This window comes from Phalacrocorax aristotelis, chromosome Z (assembly GCF_949628215.1).
Source record: "Phalacrocorax aristotelis chromosome Z, bGulAri2.1, whole genome shotgun sequence".
NCBI lineage: Eukaryota > Metazoa > Chordata > Aves > Suliformes > Phalacrocoracidae > Phalacrocorax > Phalacrocorax aristotelis.
Genome location: NC_134311.1, coordinates 50,075,282 through 50,095,150, shown reverse-complemented (window position 1 = coordinate 50,095,150; position 19,869 = coordinate 50,075,282). Strand labels below are relative to the sequence as shown.

At 36.2% G+C, this 19,869-nt stretch overlaps 1 protein-coding gene across 7 annotated transcripts in view; it reads right to left on the bottom strand.

The window, feature by feature from the left end:
* PTPRD (protein tyrosine phosphatase receptor type D) overlaps nucleotides 1-19,869 on the bottom strand; it is a 458,392-nt gene that overhangs the window by 64,012 nt on the left and 374,511 nt on the right. For 6 of the 7 annotated variants that reach the window (XM_075078277.1, XM_075078275.1, XM_075078278.1 and 3 more), the window contains 2 exons: nucleotides 18,570-18,682; nucleotides 9,348-9,445 (listed from right to left, as the gene is read on the bottom strand). In XM_075078277.1, the coding sequence (XP_074934378.1) occupies nucleotides 9,348-9,445; nucleotides 18,570-18,682 (211 nt within the window). Of the gene's footprint in view, nucleotides 1-9,347; nucleotides 9,446-11,485; nucleotides 11,606-18,569; nucleotides 18,683-19,869 lie in introns of all 7 variants that reach the window. The other variant, XM_075078282.1, reaches the window with a different exon arrangement.

The window sequence follows — 19,869 nt, the reverse complement described above, 5'->3', positions numbered from 1 at the left end:
AGGAATGTACTCCCATCCTCTGGGGTGGATGGCTGATAGAATTTTGAAGTAGGTAAGCACTGCTTCATTTAGAAGCACAAATATTTTTGTCTTTGCTAAATGCTATTTACTTCATCTAAGGTGAAGAGAATGAAATTGAACCAGATTTCCATCAGCACTGGGAAGAGGACAGTCATATACATATATAATAAATTTAAGATGTGTAATATACCTCTTTATCAGCTGACCAGCAATTAATCTACATCATATGACTCAAAAAGCAATCAAATCTACATAATGACTTATCTCAGCAAGAACCCCCCCTCTTTTCCTTTTTGAGTGAATGGAGGTGAATAAGATAACTGTGCAGGATATTTGCAGGTTTCCATGTTTAGAAAGTAATTAGTGTGGGTTTAGCTCAGAATTTGAGTAATAATTTAGAACATAGGAATTTCAAAATAAACAGAAGATGCTGTCAGTATATTACTACATTATACTCTAAATAATTTTTTAAATAAAATCAATTATTTGACCATGACTAAAGCACATCTACACTATCTGTAGCTACCTAGTTAGAATTTTTTGAGAGGCATATATGCAGACATGCTAGCTAAAGAGCAGCCTCAGCCCCAGAATAAGGCAATGCTGCTCTGTGTTTTTCTAGATACATAACTGAAGGTTTTTACCTATGGTGCTCAAATATTCTGGAAATTACTTCACAATATAAGACGTCACATACACTTTGTCTTCACACGTGATGAGAAAACTAGAAAATAACAGAATAAACTGCTGACTAACATGCTGCTAGTTTTGAACCTGGGTTACAGGACTTGGGCTTTACCCTATCTAAAAAGGATGTACACAAATTAAAAGAACCCCATAAATTATCTATTCATAATTACAACTACTTGCAAACATAAAATTTAAGGTCCATTTTTGCATATACAGTTGACTTAGAAAATCATGGTCTAAGTAGATTCTTACCCATTACGAGAAAGAACTTTGGGTCTTTATTATACCTATTGTTAATGTGAATTTATAGATTATTAAGAATACTTCACATTTAAAGCTTAACTTCAACTGTTCAGAATTATTCTTCCCCTTTTCATTCCTTACTGTTTAAGTGATCTAAAGCTGCTTTTCGATAACAAGAAAAAAAATAAAACAGCAGCTTTCTGTCAGCTATTTGTAGAAGCAGATGAGGATAGATTCATCACAGCAGCATACTATATTCCTCATTCACTTTGTTGTATGATGTATGCCCAGATGGTGTAATTCAGTGATTAATACTTAGGCCCGCATGCAGATGTAGTTAACATAAATTATGTCAAAACCAGGAAGATGGACTGAACTTTAATCTTTCCTGTTTTTCTCACCAATCTGAACCACTCTGTGGCCTTACTATCCTCCCACAAAGCACTGTTTTGGCAAAAGAAAGTTAATCTATATTTCCTCAGACTTAATAGCCACACTGGAACAGAGAGTAGAGTGGTATTGGCAGACACATTTCAGAAGTGTGAAAGACCAATAACTCATGAATAACAAGTCTGTACTAACAGTTTTAATGAGTGCTTTAATGGTTTAATGGATGGCACTTTAATAGGATTTCTAGTATATTCATTCTGAAAGCTTGCCTTCAATAAAGCTGTCATTAACAAAGGACTGGATTTCTTCATAGCATAACTGTGTAGTATGGGTGTTTTGTGCAAAAGAAATAAAGCTATCTGTAATACTGTTATTGCCCTCCCATGCTTTGACTAATCTTTCAGCTATTGTGCTCTAAATGGTTGGCTGCTGAACAAAAGTCTGATCTGTTACTGGGAAAAGACTTGAGCAATATTTACTAGCACAATGCACCATCCATAAAATAGTTCTTTGACTATGTATCATGGTAACCAAAACATGTTCCCAGAAGAATTTCAAATAACCCCACTCCAGTAAACTCTGTACCTGCTCATTGTGAACTTTTCCTTTACACTAGTTAGCCAAGAGGCAAATGTTCCCTGCTGTGACTGTGAGACTTCCAGGAATATATCCTGGTACAGTGCTGGGGAAGAAGAGAGTATGACCAAATGCCACCCTTCCTGCTGTAAGGTGACATATGCCTACTGCCCAGGAACAGTGCTCTACTAAGGGTCACTACACCAGCAAATTAAGAGCAAGCAGATTTGAGTTTTTGTGTGTTGTGGGGATTGAGAGTTACTGTGTAGGTTTCACAAGCCCAGAAGGTGAAGAAATCATGTCCTATAAAGAATTCCCCAGCACTGTAGGTTCTGTGTTTGAGGCTCAAATTAAATAACCAAAAATAACTGGATCACAGAGAAACCTAAGACCAGGTAGAGAAAGAAAAATGAAAAAGGCAAATCTGAGAGGATGTCAATGCAAATAGACCCTGCATAACTGGAGAAAGTAGTCAGTTACCCATAAAAATGAACAATTAGACCCTCTTTTACCAATCTCAATGACTATGATAAGAATTTCACATCACAGCGCATGAATCTATGATAGGATGCTATTGTACTATGCAGGAATCTTGCTAATAGCATCAGTTTTACATACTGCATTACCAAAACATGAATGCTAGATGCATGTATTAATATACATGATCATGGCAACTTGCTAACTGGAATTATGTTTTCTTACTAAGGCAGAGTTTTTCATATCACACTGTAAAGGTTGCCATTTTGAAGAGATATGAGGTGACAAACCCACATTTTTTGCATGACTAAATCTTCTTTGGAACTCAAATATAAGTTTGTATCCTGCTCCTAAAAACAGTTAAAGATGCACAGGTGAGGTATTTCCTGTTGACTTGTGATGGACAGTGACCCCACTGTTCAAGAGTAGCTAGAAATACTACTAAGGTTTTTGCCAAACTCCTCTCAAGGACAAAGGTATTTCCTCTACAGTATCAAGCTAATATTCCTATGGCCAAATGAGATAATGTAAAATGTGATTCCAATGGAATAAAACAAGCTATATATAACTAAACTATACTTACAGAGGAAAATAACCCTTGCTTAAAAACATCTTTGGAGGAGAGTGTCAATTACATAAAAGACCTAACTTTTTAAGAACCAGTCCTACTGTTTTTTTATTCTTTGCCTCTAGTCTTTAGCGTAATCTATTTATTCCCCATCTGCAATTATAATAATTTGTCCGTGATATCATAATCAGTTGTGGTGGAAATAATTTTGGGTTGAAAACAGAGGGTTACACTCAACTTCAGGTAACAAGTATCAGGAGCAGACGAATACTTGCGTAATGAAAAACATTGCTTAGTTTAAATATTTTCTGGATTAAAACAACCTGGTGCTTTGTTTTATATAGTACATAAAAACCAGCAGTTCAAAACACTGACTTTGTCTCATATAAGACACTGGTGCTGCTTTAAATATTCAATGTATTTTTAAAGCACTGCCAACATTTATTTTTTTAAGAAAGGAGTAAAGCAGTGAAATTCTTCACTGCTTCCTCCATTTCCCTCATAAAAACCCTAAAAATATTGCAAATGAATCTTTCTAAAAAGCCCCCACAAAACTCAGTTTTACCTATAGTTGACCTACCTAGTCTGTCCTTGAATAATTTTTCTTGATATAAGTAGTGGACTACTTTTCTCTTCCTCCACATATCACTGTTTTCAGCTGGGCAACATAAACCTGGTATTCATTACAGTATTTGACTACTTAAACCACCTCTGTGGAATTCCTTGGCAAAATAGCATTAGGTATCAAACCAAAACCCAGCATCCTGATATGGTAACACCAGCCTTCTTTTATGTCAATATTTTTCTAATTACCTAAGCATAAACAAATGCTGTTATCCCAAGGAATCATTCACAGCACAAAGGGAGATAATACACTGCTACAAAACTGACTAGTGCCACTTCAGATTCCTACATTATGTCTTTAAAATTCTCTGTCATAACTACACTGCTGGCTCAGATACTACCCTAGGTGGAACTAAGCACCAAACAACGTAGGTTAATACAATAGCATATGTGCTATTAATAAGAAGACAAACAACTTTTCATCGTTCGCTGACTACACTAATTGTTTCTCAATAAATGGAGCACATCCTATGAAAGTAAACTTACAGAATACTAATGAATGATGTTTGTAATATTAGAAAGAGGAAAGTATCGTGAAGATAAAAATAGAAAACTAATTTTGGCTTATAAGAGATTGATTTTTGTGTATGAGTCACTATTATCCGTAATGATATGGCAGTTAAGTACAGCTGTTTGGTACAGATTCATTCAGCAGGTTATATGTTCTTCACGGACTTTTAAAGTGTTTTATATCAATAACAAGTTCTCTATGTACTTCTAATATATAAAATTTATTATGTTTTAGTGTTCAGTGTTTTTCTTGTTGCAGCTTGAGACACAAAAAGATAAATGTACTTTATTCAGTAAACTGTCTTCTCATCACAAATCCTACCCACTGATACTGAAAAGCTAAAAAACCTTTGTAATACTTGGGCAGTGTGGCAGAGTCAAAATGCATCCTCATCTTTTCCAATACTCTGTGTTAAAGCAAAATACTGGCTGTAAGTTACAGAAAGAAGCCTGATGAGGGAAAATATTAAAATTATACACAACTTCTGGTAACATTAGTTAACTAGTGCACACACACACACAGAGTAAAACATACAATAACACAGAAAGGCTGGTAGTGTAATTTTGGCGTTCAGTGACTGGTTTTCACACAAAAATGGTATGAATCTGAATCTACTTCCTTAAGTGTGTAAAGCTATGACTACAGATCTTGGATAATAAATGTGAAACTATTTTGCACGAGGCCCAGGTATCTGCTCTGGAGGAATAGATTTTCTCTCTATGTTATAGGAGGAAATGACTTTACAAATACATCTAGTGTATTGCTTAAGGCAGGCAGAAGGTTACTGTTCTGATTCAGTCTATCTCCATGACCACTTTTTAACTGTTAAAGTCTGAAGCCTCAGTTAAGAAGGAAATATGATATAAAGGTCAGTTTCCTATGAATATGGCTTTCTGATTAGCAGCTGTCAAGTCCATACAGAGCCTTGCAATACACAAAAATCCCGATGAAATTGCAAAGGTCAGCAAAAGCTTCATCATAATCAGTTGGGGTCAAAACCTTGGCTTTAAATTAGGGAATACAAAGGAACTATGTCAATATAGGATACATCATGTTAACGAGGCAAACCAACATTTTGCTAAGGCTTAGGGATTGCAAGCTAATAATAATTAATGAAGGATTATGAAAAAACTATTTTGAAGTAGAAATGAACTTTATTGAGAAGAGGACATAGCACTACCTATGCTAAAACTACAAAACCAGTCTATCCAACAGGTGAATTATAGGTTTCTTTAAATCTTTCAATAGTCATAATCTTTGAGGCTTAGCCCCTGTTCTCCCATGAAATCTGGTATTGAAGGTAAAGTTGTGAGAGAAGTATACTTATAGAAGCCTCCACTGTTCTCATGACCATGCCCTGTAAGAGCTGGGGTAGGAGAAGCCCTATGAAATAGTTTCTGAAGACTTGTAGAAGTAGGAACTCCTCTAATCGACGACACTGAAGCTTAAAAAAAAACACAGCTGGAAGACAGTCTGCACTGGAGAATACACTCTGTTTACCACATCATAGCAATGAAGGAGTTCTCTTTCTTATTTTTCCTTCCCCTAAGAGTATACAGTTTATGCTGTACATATTGTTACTTACTTTTTTGCAATACCTGCTTTCCCAACTTGCCACATTACCCTGGGCGTTCCTTTCAGAACCAGAGTACGGAGGTATGCAGTTTGGATTTATTATTTCTTTAATGGCAATTTCAGATTCTTTCTCAAATAGATTTCACGCAGCACACAAAGGAACATATTCTCAGAAAAAAAAAAACAAACAACAAACCCCCAAACCCAAACCAAAACAAAAACCAACCAAAACCTACCCCTAAAAAACCCATTTGGGGAGCTTTGAGCCAGATGAATGGAGAATAGTGGACTGAGTTTGGGGTTATTTGAAGAAAGCAATCCTGTCTTCTCTCATGGTCTACAAAGATGTTCTCCTTCACCTCCCCTAGGAAGGTGCATGGAAGTTAGGGGGTTTCATTAGAAAATGATGCCAGAGGGTATAAATCAGCAGAGGAGAAAGGAGGTAGATGCACACCTTCTGTGAGAGAACTTTTTTCTCTCTTTTGGAAGTAGTGAAGAGATGGGGAGGTTTCTGTCTGACTGAAGAGAAAGTGGAATAGGCAAGGAAGCGATACTCTTTCAAAAGGAGTAAAACAAACTCATACGTGATTTTGATCAGAAATTTTGATCAAAAGGCCATGGATACAACCTGAGCAAGTACGGAACAGGAGCAAATTTTCAGATAATTCTGAAGAGAAGAAAAGGATGCATATCTGTTTGAGTTGTGAAAAAAGTAATTATTTTGAAGTAGCAACTAAAGTAGCATGTGCTAAAAAACAATTAAATCATCTATTTGAAATGGAGCTATACTCCTGAAAGAAATTCTACAATCTGGATGAGAAGTCAGTGCTCATCAGGAAACTGTATATATATACATATATTTTTTATTTTATCGTATCACAAAGTTGTCATAACAGTTGTTGTATGCTAACAATCTATTTTTGAATAATTTAATCCATGGAATGTAAGAAATTCCATGAAAAGTAAAATAAAATAATGGAATGCCAAGAAGGAGAGGGCATTATGAAAAAAATATAAATTCATCACCAGCAACTGATGAAAAGTGTTTGTTTCCCCAAATGGGAATTAACTGGAGGACTTCACTACTATCAGTAAAGGTCAGTGGCTTCCTTCTGCATATTACAGCTTTACCCCTTGAAGATGCAAAGTACCTCTTTTTCCTTCTGTGTCACCAGTTCAAACGTAATCTAAAGTGGTAATAACTGAACTGTTACCATCTGTACCCATTTCTGCCTCAGAATTGGATAGTTGCTTTTAGGAGACATTAGTGAGGACTGCTGCTGAAAGAAAAGGTCCCAGTCCCCAGCCACAAATATTCCCACCAGCTCCCTTGTGCTGGCACTACAGCTCATGGAGCCATGTGGTGAGCTAGTTCAGGGAATCGATCCAACTGAAAACAGCAAAGAAAAATAAAACAATTAGTTTTCAGCTGAGTCTATTTCCTGAGATAATCCTTGAACAGCTGCACATGCACTAGTGCCAGGATTGGCAGAAGAAAGACAACCGGAATTCACAGCCAAGGCAGTGAGATGACTTACAGTGATCATCAAACTGCAGCCTTAGTCCACTGCCTAGACTGGACCACGCAATCAAATAGCAGTGCTTTTCACTAATTCTGTTTCAAAATGGATGAACCTTGGACTAGATGGAAATGAAGTTGTACCTCTAAAGCTGAGATTTCAAAGATAAATGTTGAACTCCCTTGGGCAAAGCAATGTGAATGAAGCTCAATGTTGACCTACTGTTGCCCACATTTTAATCTTGAATGCCAGAGAACTCTGCCCCAGATGGTATGTTTGGCGGGGGGGTGGGGGGGTGGGAGGGGGTGGGGGGAGGTGGGGAGGAAGCGAAAGCTGGGCTGTTTACACAGACTGGTAAAAAGTTCAACAGGCACAGATACTAAGAATTTAATGATTTGACGTACCTTCACAATGCTTGCTATAAATGGTTAGGATATTTTTAAGATTTTTTTAAATGTTCTCAAGATGTTTTAAATAATTAAATAATAAAGGAAATATAAAACAACAAAACCTTGAAGTTATATGACAGCATAGAAGAACCATGTCAACTCCACAACATACTCAAGACGTAGTAAAGGTGCATTGTTTATTTTTATGGATGTTATACTGCATTATCTGACTTGTAATGACAGTTTTTATTTATTAAATGGAATTTCCTACATAGATATTCCAAGGAATTTGCCCACAGTACAACAGGAAATGATTGTCCAATTTGCACCAAATGTTAGCTTTTTCTATGGTGAACATGCTGTTACATATATTTCCCCTGTCTGATTGTACTACAATCTTCATACTTAAAAACCCAGGATTTACACATAGAAATGTGCGCACATATTCACACGTTTTTTGTGTTTGCAACGGTAAAGAGCAATCCTTCAATGCTCTTTGAACAAAGTTATTTCCATGTATTATTGAGACTATATACTCCTTTTGACATCTAATGAGATTATTTTTGGAGGAGTCTTAAGGGCTTTCTGAACAGCACATTTAATTAAATAATAGGCAATTGCTATATCATAGCACTTAGCATTCATTTTTAATATTTTCTGTCCAGACTTTTCAAATACATTGGGCATTTTCAGGATCTTTCTACCATGCAGTGACACCTTACTAGCGACTCAACATGTGAAAGTCTTCTTCACTATTTTTTTATTGCAATGTCACTGTTCGTATGAACTTTCAAATGCAATGAATGTGCAGTCCCTAAAAAATGAGAGTAACATGGGTTTTTACTCCACCATCCTAAAAAAACCTTGGGGATTTTTAAGTAAGGATTAGTGACAGAACAGACTATAAAGAAAATACTGCCAGTGATCCCTCTGGGAACTGTTAATCCTTGGATCACGGACATGACTGTCTATAGCTGCTCTAAAGAAGCATTCTTTTTCTGATGGTTCAGTGCATACTTTATCCACAGATTTTTGACATAGACCATATTGGCACTGAAGAAACAGCTATAATTTACTGTGGTTAATGGATGGCTATTTAAGTCCCTTTAGCCACAAATTACTGACATGAGACGTTGTTACTCTCCACAGTACGAATGCCTGTCTGGGGAGGTATACTCCATGGATTACTGACAAGGTGGCTTGTAAATCATTACTCTCTTCCAGGTAAATACTTTCATGCTCTTATAGACCATCACTCACATATTATCAATGTGGCATTATTGACAGGAGGAAAATACAATGTCTTGAAACTGTGACATTAGGAAAGACATCACTCAACTGCAAATTCTTTTAATCATGCGAAATTAACACAGTGCACTGTAACTTCTTTGGAGCTTGTATTGTATGTGTCCTGCCAACATTACACTGGAGATTTTTAAAAATAACCTAAGGATCTTTTACCTGTAGAGTAGATGGATGTTTGTGTATATTAAAAAGATTAAGTTCTGTATCATTCACACACTCTTCAAGAGTGTGCCCATGAAATCTGCCTGACAGGTATCAGTATGAAAAGAGAATGACTTGTTACAAGCGAAGGAGCTACCTCACCAATGCAGTCATTTTACACAGAGAACTTTTTTTAACATGGTTTTAATATAATACAAAACTGGCACCATCAGGGTGGATACATATCAGGGAAAAGTCTAGGGAAACAAAGCATGACATTTTAAACAATTTGAATAATGAGAAAGTGGGAAAATTACCTCATACTCCTGTGAGAACTTCAAATTATCATTTGCTTTCAATCTTTCAATGTGATCTGCAAGTTCCAAGATAGGTATTGGGGGATGACTGGCCATACCTGTTGAACAAGAAAGAAGAACAGAATTTAAAGTAAGCTACAGTGATGGCATTGCTTTAAAATGTAGAAAATGCAGTAGTTAGAATGGCTAGAAATGTGTAAGTAGTAAAGATGTCATATGTGAGAGAAGCAGGCAAATAGTTTGGTTACTCAAAGCAGGACATGCTCTGGATAGATGAGGTCTGAAGCCAAATTAAAATAAGTCACCAAGCATATTCCCAAAGCTAACATTCCTAGTGTAGAGGAAAGAGTTACTGTGATATGAATCAATGAGGTTAGCTAGGTGTGGAAAAATGAGACAGTTAGACCTGATGTCCACCTCTGCTTTGAGTAATGACTCTTAATGTCATTTCAAACTCCTCTCTTGCACTGCATGAAATGGAAACTCCATTGAATTAGATGAGGAAAGGTGAGCTGAGAAACAGACACTGAAAGAGCCCTAAAGGGGAAAGAATAGTGTTTTGACAGAAAACAAAGTGACTTATGCATAATCAAGAAAAACGAACTTGAAGTATGAAGGTTACCGAGGTAACCGGAGACACCTGAACCTGCAAAGGAAATGGTAAAAAACAAAGAAACCTCAAACCAACATAAAACTAACTTACAAAATAAATTGTAAAAAATGAAATGGATAGCTTGAGGATTAATAATAATGCATCAAGGTCTAGAAGACTGACTAAATATTCTGACTAAATTAGAAATACTTAAGTATTTTATGAAATTTTGGGGTGACCGACATTCACATGCAACTACGAATGACCAGAATAACATGCACCATTGCTTTTAGACAACAGTCACTGAAGACAACATTGGACATCAGACAATTAGAACTTCAAAAATGTTTTCACTAGTAGCAGATTGTAGAGGCAGGGGTTGTACAGTTTGGCTGGACACATACTGACTGCACTAGTACCTTAAAATACGCTTAATCTGAAACCCCATTTATCAACCCCCAGAAGTACCTACAATCTACTTCAGGTGTAAACATCTTTGTCCACTGATGAAGATACTGAGTGAAGAAGAAGACGAGCTGGGAATCAGAGATAGAGATGGGTGTGGAAAGGAATAGAGGGACAGCAAGGCAAAAGAAAGACAGAAAAGATATGGGGTCAACTAGAACAATCTGCCAGCTGAAGATTTGCCAGGCAAAAATTTGTGAACATGTCTGTTTCACGCTATTAGTCTTCATGACCCTTCTCCAAAATGTTTACATTCTTCTCTTCATGCTTTATACTATCACACCTAAAATGAAAGTGAGTATTCAATTGCCTGTGGGAAGAAATCAGAGCTGGCTAGAAAAATTAAGCTAGTGAACCCCAGGATCTCTTGAAATTACGAAGGAAAAACAGTGATGACTCAAGGGGGCTCAAGCTGGAAGCCATGTTGCACAATGCAGTTTGCTTTGTCACCGTGAATTTCAAGAGCATGCCTAAGACAGTTAACTTGCATTTCCTGTAAACGCAGCTGAAAATGACCATGTAGTTACAACACAGTCACACTATAGCACGTGTTTTTTTTTTTTTAATTATTGTTTTCTTTTTGATTCTTTGACATTCCAGACATCTTACTAGAGTCAAAAATAACGTCCAGCAGCACTGGCCCTAATTCTTCTGACCCCTATGCGTATATATTTATATATTACCTTCGTAGCACGTCTGTGGCAATGAGACATTACTTAAAGCAGATTTTAAGGCAAGCTGTCAGTCAACTAACAAAGCAAAATATTCAGATATACGGAGAGATTTCCTATAAATTTCAATTAACAAATTAGTCCATAAGTACTGATTTATTTGAATCAGTTCTGGTTGTCTCCCATTTTCTTAGAAATTTCACTTAATAGAACTTGGCTCTTCTCAAAATGACTGTGGGTGACAGTCATCTAACAATTACACTGATTGATCCAGATCAAGCACCCCTATGGAAAATATGTGAGTGAAAGGCACAAGAGAACTCTAGATTGATCCAGAAATGGAGGTGGACTGATGTACATCTAAAACAGTGCTTGAACAGAGAAAATAATAGAGACAAAGATGTTTAGACCTTTTCGAGCGAATCGTGGGAGAGAGTTATTATCATATAAGGACTGAGTGGTAGTTTGGCTAGAGAGGGAGGACACAGAGCCAATCAGGGAGGCGTAGGGGACTGAATTACTGCTCAAAGCTGTAAAAAGTAAAAGCCAATCGGAAATGGGAAACAAATTAGTAACAGCAGTAGACCATCATAATCAATCAATCTCGTACATACAAGCAGTTCAGACATGCACAAAACAGCGTCTGGAAACTCAGCTAAGATGTCTAAAGGTCCAGTTACCCTACTGTAAACGTAAAGGACATAAAACCAAAGAAAATGAGACTTCCTCATTACATGATGAACCTGACTAGATCACCAGCGTCACGAACAGAAATCTCAATAATTAGCTTACTGTGAAAGAGTTTTTTTTAAAGATGCTGAACATCCATTCTTTTTTAAACTACTTTTGTTATATGCTCCTCTGTATGCCATGTGACATTCCTAAGGGGAGATTTCATATTAAACACTTTGTGCAAAATGAAACTTGACATAAAACTTCCTTTTCTAAGGAAAAAAAGGAACTACTTACAACTTCAGAAACTGGCAAATTTTGACTGCATGTAACCCCTTCCTCCACAACTTGTTTTAGACACTGACATGTGGACACTTACTTTCTTCAAATAATGTTTTGCAGTTAACTTAGGAAGTAATTGCATTTGTTATATTTTCATCTTTTAATATATAAAATATGCTCTACTGAGATGATAGAAGTAGCTACTTTTTAAAAAAAACTGGAGGGCTTTTGTTATGTAATCATGCCAAGCACAACAACTGAATATGCTATGAAAGAAGACTTTAAGATCTCATCATATCCCATGCAAAAGCATGGAGCTCCTACTGAGCTTAACCTGACTTGCATGTGAACAGCAGGTGTAGAACTTGACTCAAAAAACCCACTCAAAAACCAGCTAAGCACACTTTATTTTTGTGGCTACAAATAAGAAAACACACTTATTTGCTGACACACCTCCACATCAATCAACATATGCTATGAAAACACAAAAAATTAAAGACAAAATACAGCTAAATTACAACAGATCCTGTGACATGCTAGAAAGTCAAAAGAAACACCATGCTGAATACATGCTTTCAAACTTTCTTTAAAATAAGAAAATAAAGAGATAAAACATTTAAAAACTCAGACAGAAAAAAACCCCTAAAACCACCACATGCAAAACACAGCTGAAATTTTATCCATAAGAAGCTTTTATTTCCCAATTTGGTAGAAGATTGCCAAATGTGATTGATCTTATGCAGCCTAGTAGTAGCCCCTGCACACAAATTAAATGAGAATGTAGGGTTTAATTACAGTGTAGAATTATCTTCTGGTTCATCTGTGGTAAATACATGACTAAGGAACATGGGATACCATATGTGCCACAATTTCAAGGGAAAACTGGGAGAGCAAGGTCAGAAATCATCTGCATATTAACAGATATTAAACCTGTTAAGTATACTCCTTTATCCCACTGAAAAAAGTGGGTCTTTCGGCCTTGTCATTAGCGCATCAAATTATGATTTTGTTTTTGACAGTTTTTTTTTTTTAATTTTAAGAAACACACATTTATTTACTAATTTGGACCTGCAGGTTGACATGTCCACAATAAACAAGAAGGAAGTTAGAAATTAAAGAAAGTGCATAGCTGCTGACATACAGACTACAATGTAGATGAACTGAAAATGTGACATATTATTTTCATAGAAATTTCTTTACAAAATGAGTTGTACTTCAGGTCCACACTGAATTAATACTCTTTGATTTTAAAAACTGATTTATTACATCCTCATTTTTATTTAATAACACAGAGTACCCTCCCACACACCAATCTGTGTTGATTAAGATGTTATCCCTTTAGAGAAAAAGGAAGGAATCAGTAACAGTGGATACTGTTACTGACACTTACCCTTATCAAAAAGGTAGAAAGAAATACATATTTAAAATCTGGACATGGAAAATGGAAAAGTGACCCTGATTCAGTAGAAATTTGGCATCCATGAAAATTTAGCAAGGATGCCTTTATTTGACCAAACATTACTGTTACTTTAAAATTTCCTTTTCAAACAGTTAGAACTAAGCCAGAGAGTGATCTTACATCTTGTGTACAAAGCTAAACTTACAAGATTAGCTCTAGAGAAGTATGTTGTTCTGCAATAGCTATTCTAAAATAGTTACCAATGTGCATATAATATTGCAAAATGAAGTAACTTTTATTCCACAAGATTTTATGCTCTTCAAAACTAGATTAATAATTCTGGAATGAAAGTAGTTTCTGTTCTGCATCAAACACTTGCTCTACCAAGCAGTCCTAGGGGGTCTGCAGCCTCATAGCAGAAGCCCCAGCTCTGAGAGAGGCATAAAAGCTGTCTACACTGAGGAAGAGGAGACCCCGTTTTCAGATCCTGACCTAAAATGTTTCAATAAAATAACATGTTGCAAAACTATTGTCTAAAATCCAGAAATAAAAATTACACTTCTGAGGAGCAGAACTTTCAGCTCCATCTCCCAGCTAAGCAGATTTTGACTCCCTCTAGGTTTGAAAGAAACTAAGCGGGATATCACAGAAGTGCCATTTGCACTCTGAAGCCTATACCTCTTTTAGGTGCCGAAATCTTTCATGTGAGTCAAGTTCACATGAAAAGCTATATGTAGGATTGTTCACTGAGAGAAAGCTATTCCAGTCTGGTTTTGCCATGGAGACAAATCACAGTACTTCCTTCAACATTGCCATGATTCTCACAAACAGAAATTGTGTGGATAAACTAAGGGAAGAAATTTCCTGCTATCTCGCAAAGCAGGTGACTAAATCCAGACATCACTTTTTCCACTTTTGTTATTTGCACCTTTTTCCTCTGGACCTGTTTTACCCTTTTTATGCATTATCGTGGAAATAAGTTAGGAACTTCTTTAGGAACTCAGGGAATAAGTGTTTTATGAGCACTTATCTAATAAAAAAAGCAGAGTCTTCAGTTCAGAGCTGAAATAATTCTATTTATTTTTCTTGTATTTCAAAGCATCTTATTTAGTTTGTAAGAGATAATGAGATAATTGTTTAATTGGCACCCAATTATACAAATTACTTAGAAGTGTGACACATTTTATACTTAAACGAGGAAAAAACACAGTCATTTTTGAGGCATGACTCAATTTAGTTCTTTGGCTGATTGGCAGATTGAAGTCTTTTCCTGAGCCTTGGGTCTCTCATAACCCACTCAAACCACTTAACATCAGTTATTTTCCTCTATGCAAAACCAGGCTTCCTCATTTGATGAAATCTTTTGCGAGGGCTTAATTATTACCCCTTCCCTACCTTTACTCTCCCACGTGGCACAGACACTTCTAAATTTTGCACACCAGGTTAATGACTTTAATCTCCTATTTTATATGAAACTTGAAGGATGGGGAAAACGTGACTGACTTTTCCTCAGCTACTCCAACTTTGGAAGAATAACAGACTTATAAATGAAATATCGTATGCTAATGAGAGATTGAGTATTTTCATGCTTACTCAAAGAAAACTTGGCACAGCTGGGACATACTCACTGGAATATGGGCTTATCTAAGAAATTTCTGAATAACACATATGGACATGGGATCTTGTTCTCAGATGTAGAACTATGGGCTATTCCAGATATCAAGACAAAATGTCAAATTTATCTATGGAGTTACTCCATCCAGTGAGGAGTAAAGTCAGGGATGAATTTGATCCTTCCTGGCCAAGGTAAGATAGGAAACCCTTTAGGTAAATACCACATTAGTGAAGAATGAAGTTCTGTATTGACAGGACAAGAAAAAGTGAAAGGGAAGCAAGACATTTGCTGTACCGGTAGTTTAGACCGTGGATTTTGATGACATCTTCATGCTGAATTGACAATTATATGACAATTGCAACATAACTGCCTAAATATCACCAAAGATAAGACATTGCTTTCCCAAAATTTCTTTCAAAAAGTTACGCCTACCTGCATCAGGAGTATTTTGTACTTGTGGTTAGAAATTCAAATCTACCATCACAAGGGTTTTGCTTTCAAATTATTTTGGTAGTTATATCTGATCAGACCTTTCCTTACACAAAAATATATGATTGCTAGCATTTTTTGAAAGAGGTTGTTTAGAAATCTTTTAAATTGTTAAAGTTTATGACAACCCAGAATTTCCTGAGTGTCTCATTCACCTCTCCCAGTGAAAACTGGTAATCTGGATATGCCAACATAATTTAAAATTTTCTTCTCTAACACTTCTTCACATTATGGATTTATCATAAATTTTCTTTTTCCCCTCCCACTGGAAGCAACTGGTGTGCCTGGAAAAAGCTCTAAGCAAACTGTGGATGCTTTCATAATCAAAATAAATAAATCATTATCATAACAATGATGTCAAAGCATCTATCCTGATGCAGTTGTACTGACTTGGCATACTCTGATTATTAAAGTACATTCACCACTCCATCATTTATTTTATCTGTAGGCAGTTCAGAAATGGTAACATCTTACCGAGTAGGTAAGGCCATAATATGAGGGTAACTGCACATGTCTCAGTAAAAGAAACCTGACACATAACCGCATCAGCCCCAATCCCTTCTCTCAGATACCTGCTTTGCCCCTGCAGTACCCTACTACCTCACAGAAAATAAAAAAACACCTATCTGAGAGTGAAAGAACAACAAAACCAACAAAACTAGTATCCTGAATGCACAGCCTTTCTGTAGTTTCTCTACATTTGTCTTGAAAAGCTTTCCCTTTCATGGTATTTAATGGTGTGTTACCATGTGAAGTTGGATAAACATTCCAGCAGGATCTAAATACTCCCAGTTAAATTCAGCTGGATTTTAATGAAATGGTAGCCCTAACTGAAGTTAATGTGAGTTAAGTGAGGTTCTGCTTTTACTAGCACAAGAACTGTATCTTGACTTCACTGGAGCTAAGATTACATATTAAGAACATGTTAATTAGCAAGTGTTACACAGCAATACAAATCTCCTGTGGTAGGAATGTTCTCCTTGATATTTGGTTGCATGCTGAGTAACATAATGGCCTGACCTGTGCCTAGGGGTATTAGGTGGTACAATAATACGAAAAAAGATCATAACTTGTTTTCTGTACTGTATTTTAAAAAATAATTTTAATCCTCCATTTTGTGAAAAAGTTTACAGCAAAGAAAAAGACCTCATAGCAGAAAAAGATTGCAGATGTTCTGCTCAACTAGCTTCACAGAAAACTGCAAACTTCCCAAACTACAGCACTGCAAGGAAACATACACTCCCGCTCCTCTCCAGTTCTTTTCAGACCAACGAGGTGGAATTACAGTGTCTACAAGTGCCACAAATCCTGCCATTTCTTAATAAGGTTGCATTCTAAATATAAATTTAGAATTAATTACAATAAACTAATTTTATATATAAAGTTGTTAAGACTTGGCATAATTTTTTTTCTGCCCACATTTTATTTTAATTTATAATGAATAGTGAATGGATAGGTAAGAGTCCACATCTAAATGTATGGACAGCAGAAAATTATGCTTATATAACCAGTTATTAAGCTATCCACTCAACTCAGGATATATCTGTATACAGATAATGACTTGTTTTAGGCACAAGCTAAATCGTAAGAATTGTGATTTTTCTTTCCCTGTTTCCAAAACTTGTATGTATACTTCCACCTCTGCAACAGCCTTCAAAGCTTTGTATGAAAGTGCTGGATAACACAGGACACCTTTCCCTGGTAAGGATGAGTCTACATTAATATTGTAGTCTCAGAAGCACAACTGTGAATCAAAACTTTCAAACATTTCCATTTACTGCACTTAGGTTCATATTGTGGAGAGGCCCCAGAGCACATCAAGATTTCTGTATTCAGATGAAACTAAACTTGAAGATGCACTTCTGAAACACACCGAATTTGCCCTAGCTGATAGAGAGCGTTCAGTGTACTGGAACAGACTGAAAAAGCAAGGCTGGCGTAAAACTCAAGCCTCTATACTCTTCCCTTTCTACCTCTGCCATATGCATGCAGTGTGGATGTTCACCTCAAATTCATTCTTCTGCAGATCCACTCCTGCTGGGGCAACACTATTGTAATATAGCCACTGTTTAGAAGATCAGAAATGAGATGTGCAAGTTCAGTCAACCCTTTTGTAATATTTAGTATGTCGGCTTCTCCAGCTAATCTCTCAATATCTCAAGTACTTATTTTCCTGCTTTTATGAGCTTGAATTAATTATTTTTTGTACTTAATGTAATAAATTTGACAAACACAAGGCTCATGAAGATTCGGTAAGTAATCAGGATCAGACTGGGACTGTGTGCAATCAACTGTAATAGAAAACAAGTCTACTGGAATACATCATTATTAATATAAAGCCAATTAAAAAAACCACACTCATAAAAAGGCGGTAAAAAATTCAGTAGTATTTTAAGTATTCCTCTCCTAGTGTTTCTCAACTATCAAACCAAACAGCTTTACGAAAACAATGCTTAATAAATAAAATAAGTAAATAAAATATTTGGGAGTGTGTTGCTTCTTACTACAGAACTACTGACATGTTAATAACCTCCTTTGACCCTAACAAGCAGCCTGATTTTAAAAGACAAGACTATTTCTCTAGTCAGTATTTCTTTTCTGCATTGTATATTTGCAATATAGTGAAACTTCCAGTGATGTTAATGGATTACCTGATAATGCAGTAGGTAAGAGGGAAGCTTATTTACAAAGATGTAGCTGTAAGAATATTGTTAATAAATAGAGGGATGCACATTTCCCAATAATTTTTTCTAGCTTTGTTAGGTTTAACTTGGATTTTAGCACATCAAACACATCCATACAACATATGTGACTTTGGGGTCTTCTTTACAGAACTTTAGTTCTGTTTCATGCAGGATTTTTCTTCAAATAAAGAAATTACAGAATTATTTCCAAAAATAACAGAGAAATATATTGTGCAAAAACTCATAAGCAATGAAGATATATTTTTCTAAACAACCAATCTTTCTGTTCTGTAACAGCTCCACTAATCAGTTTGTGATCACAGAACTCTCAGTGAGGTATTATTGTCTCTTACCCGGAGTTTGAAAATTAAGGCGTCGCAGCTCTACTGGGTCTGTGGGATGGTGAGAGGGGATCTCCTTGCTGTTGGGTATGCTGCTCTTTCTAGAATCAGATTCAGCCCTCTTCCTGCATGGAGAAGATGAATACATGTAAACAGAAATTCAACGTGTTATCTTGACAAATAAAGGTGCCCAAGTGTTTAATCATTATATTCTGAAGGTGAGATGCTTATTTCTGAAAGAGTATTTGATCCAGTGCAAAGGTAAAATAATTATGCATGGTAGGTAGGGCAGCTATGATTTGTAATGGCAAACTGAATCTAAATATAGTAATGTCAGAGGGAAAACAACTGCATTCTGCCCTAGAATGAGCCTCTCAATTATCATTATGGGCACCTGAATATCTGTTATAAGATATAACATGAAACAAAAATTCACACTAACTCCATTCAAAAAGCTAGCTAGCTATGCCTTTGTTAAAAAGTAGCCAACTCTTGAGCATTTAATTAAAAATGAACACACCAAGTTGTTATCACAGAATACTTATATTTTAAAGGCACAGTTCTGCACTGCTTATAAAAATAGCCTGCATCCTTCGGGTACTTTCAGTATGACAAGAGAACAGTACAGAGGACACCTATCCCAGAAGACACCCATTCCTTTCACTTTCTAGGAAGTACGAACCTGCTCTGTCACCTCTTGCCTCTGTAAGAGCTGCATTTCACAATCTTTATGCATGTGATTATGCTTATATATTCAAGGCTAAGTTTCTGTATGAATGTTGGTGATCAAATTAAGACTTTCACTGCAATTGTAGTGTTCCTGTCAATCTGTCCAAAACAAGCTGGGAAAGACAGAGAGAGAGATAGAAAGAGCGAGAGAGAGAGAGAAAGAGAGAAAGAGAAAGAGAAAGAAAGAAAAGAAAGAAAGAGAGAAAGAGGGAAAGAGAGAAAGAAAAGAAATAAACTTGTGTATGCTTCCCTTTCTCTAGAGAGAGGCAGAGTCAATGTGTGTTCTGACTCTGGCTGTTCTGCTAAAATGGACCCCATCATTTGAGAATATAATTTTCCAATGCAAAACGTGGAGAACGATATTACATGAAGAATATCTACCAGTCTGCATTTTAATTCAGGAATCTGGAAATTTAATGCTTTAATTGAAGTGGAATACTTCTCCAGTCCTTTGCGAGCTCCTGAATGAAAATGCAAACTGGTTGATTTTCTTCATGCAATATAAAACGAAGATGCAAACTGCAGCAAAGAGTTACTTTGTAAAAACAGAACTGAGATGATTTTAAGGTTTACAACAGCAAAA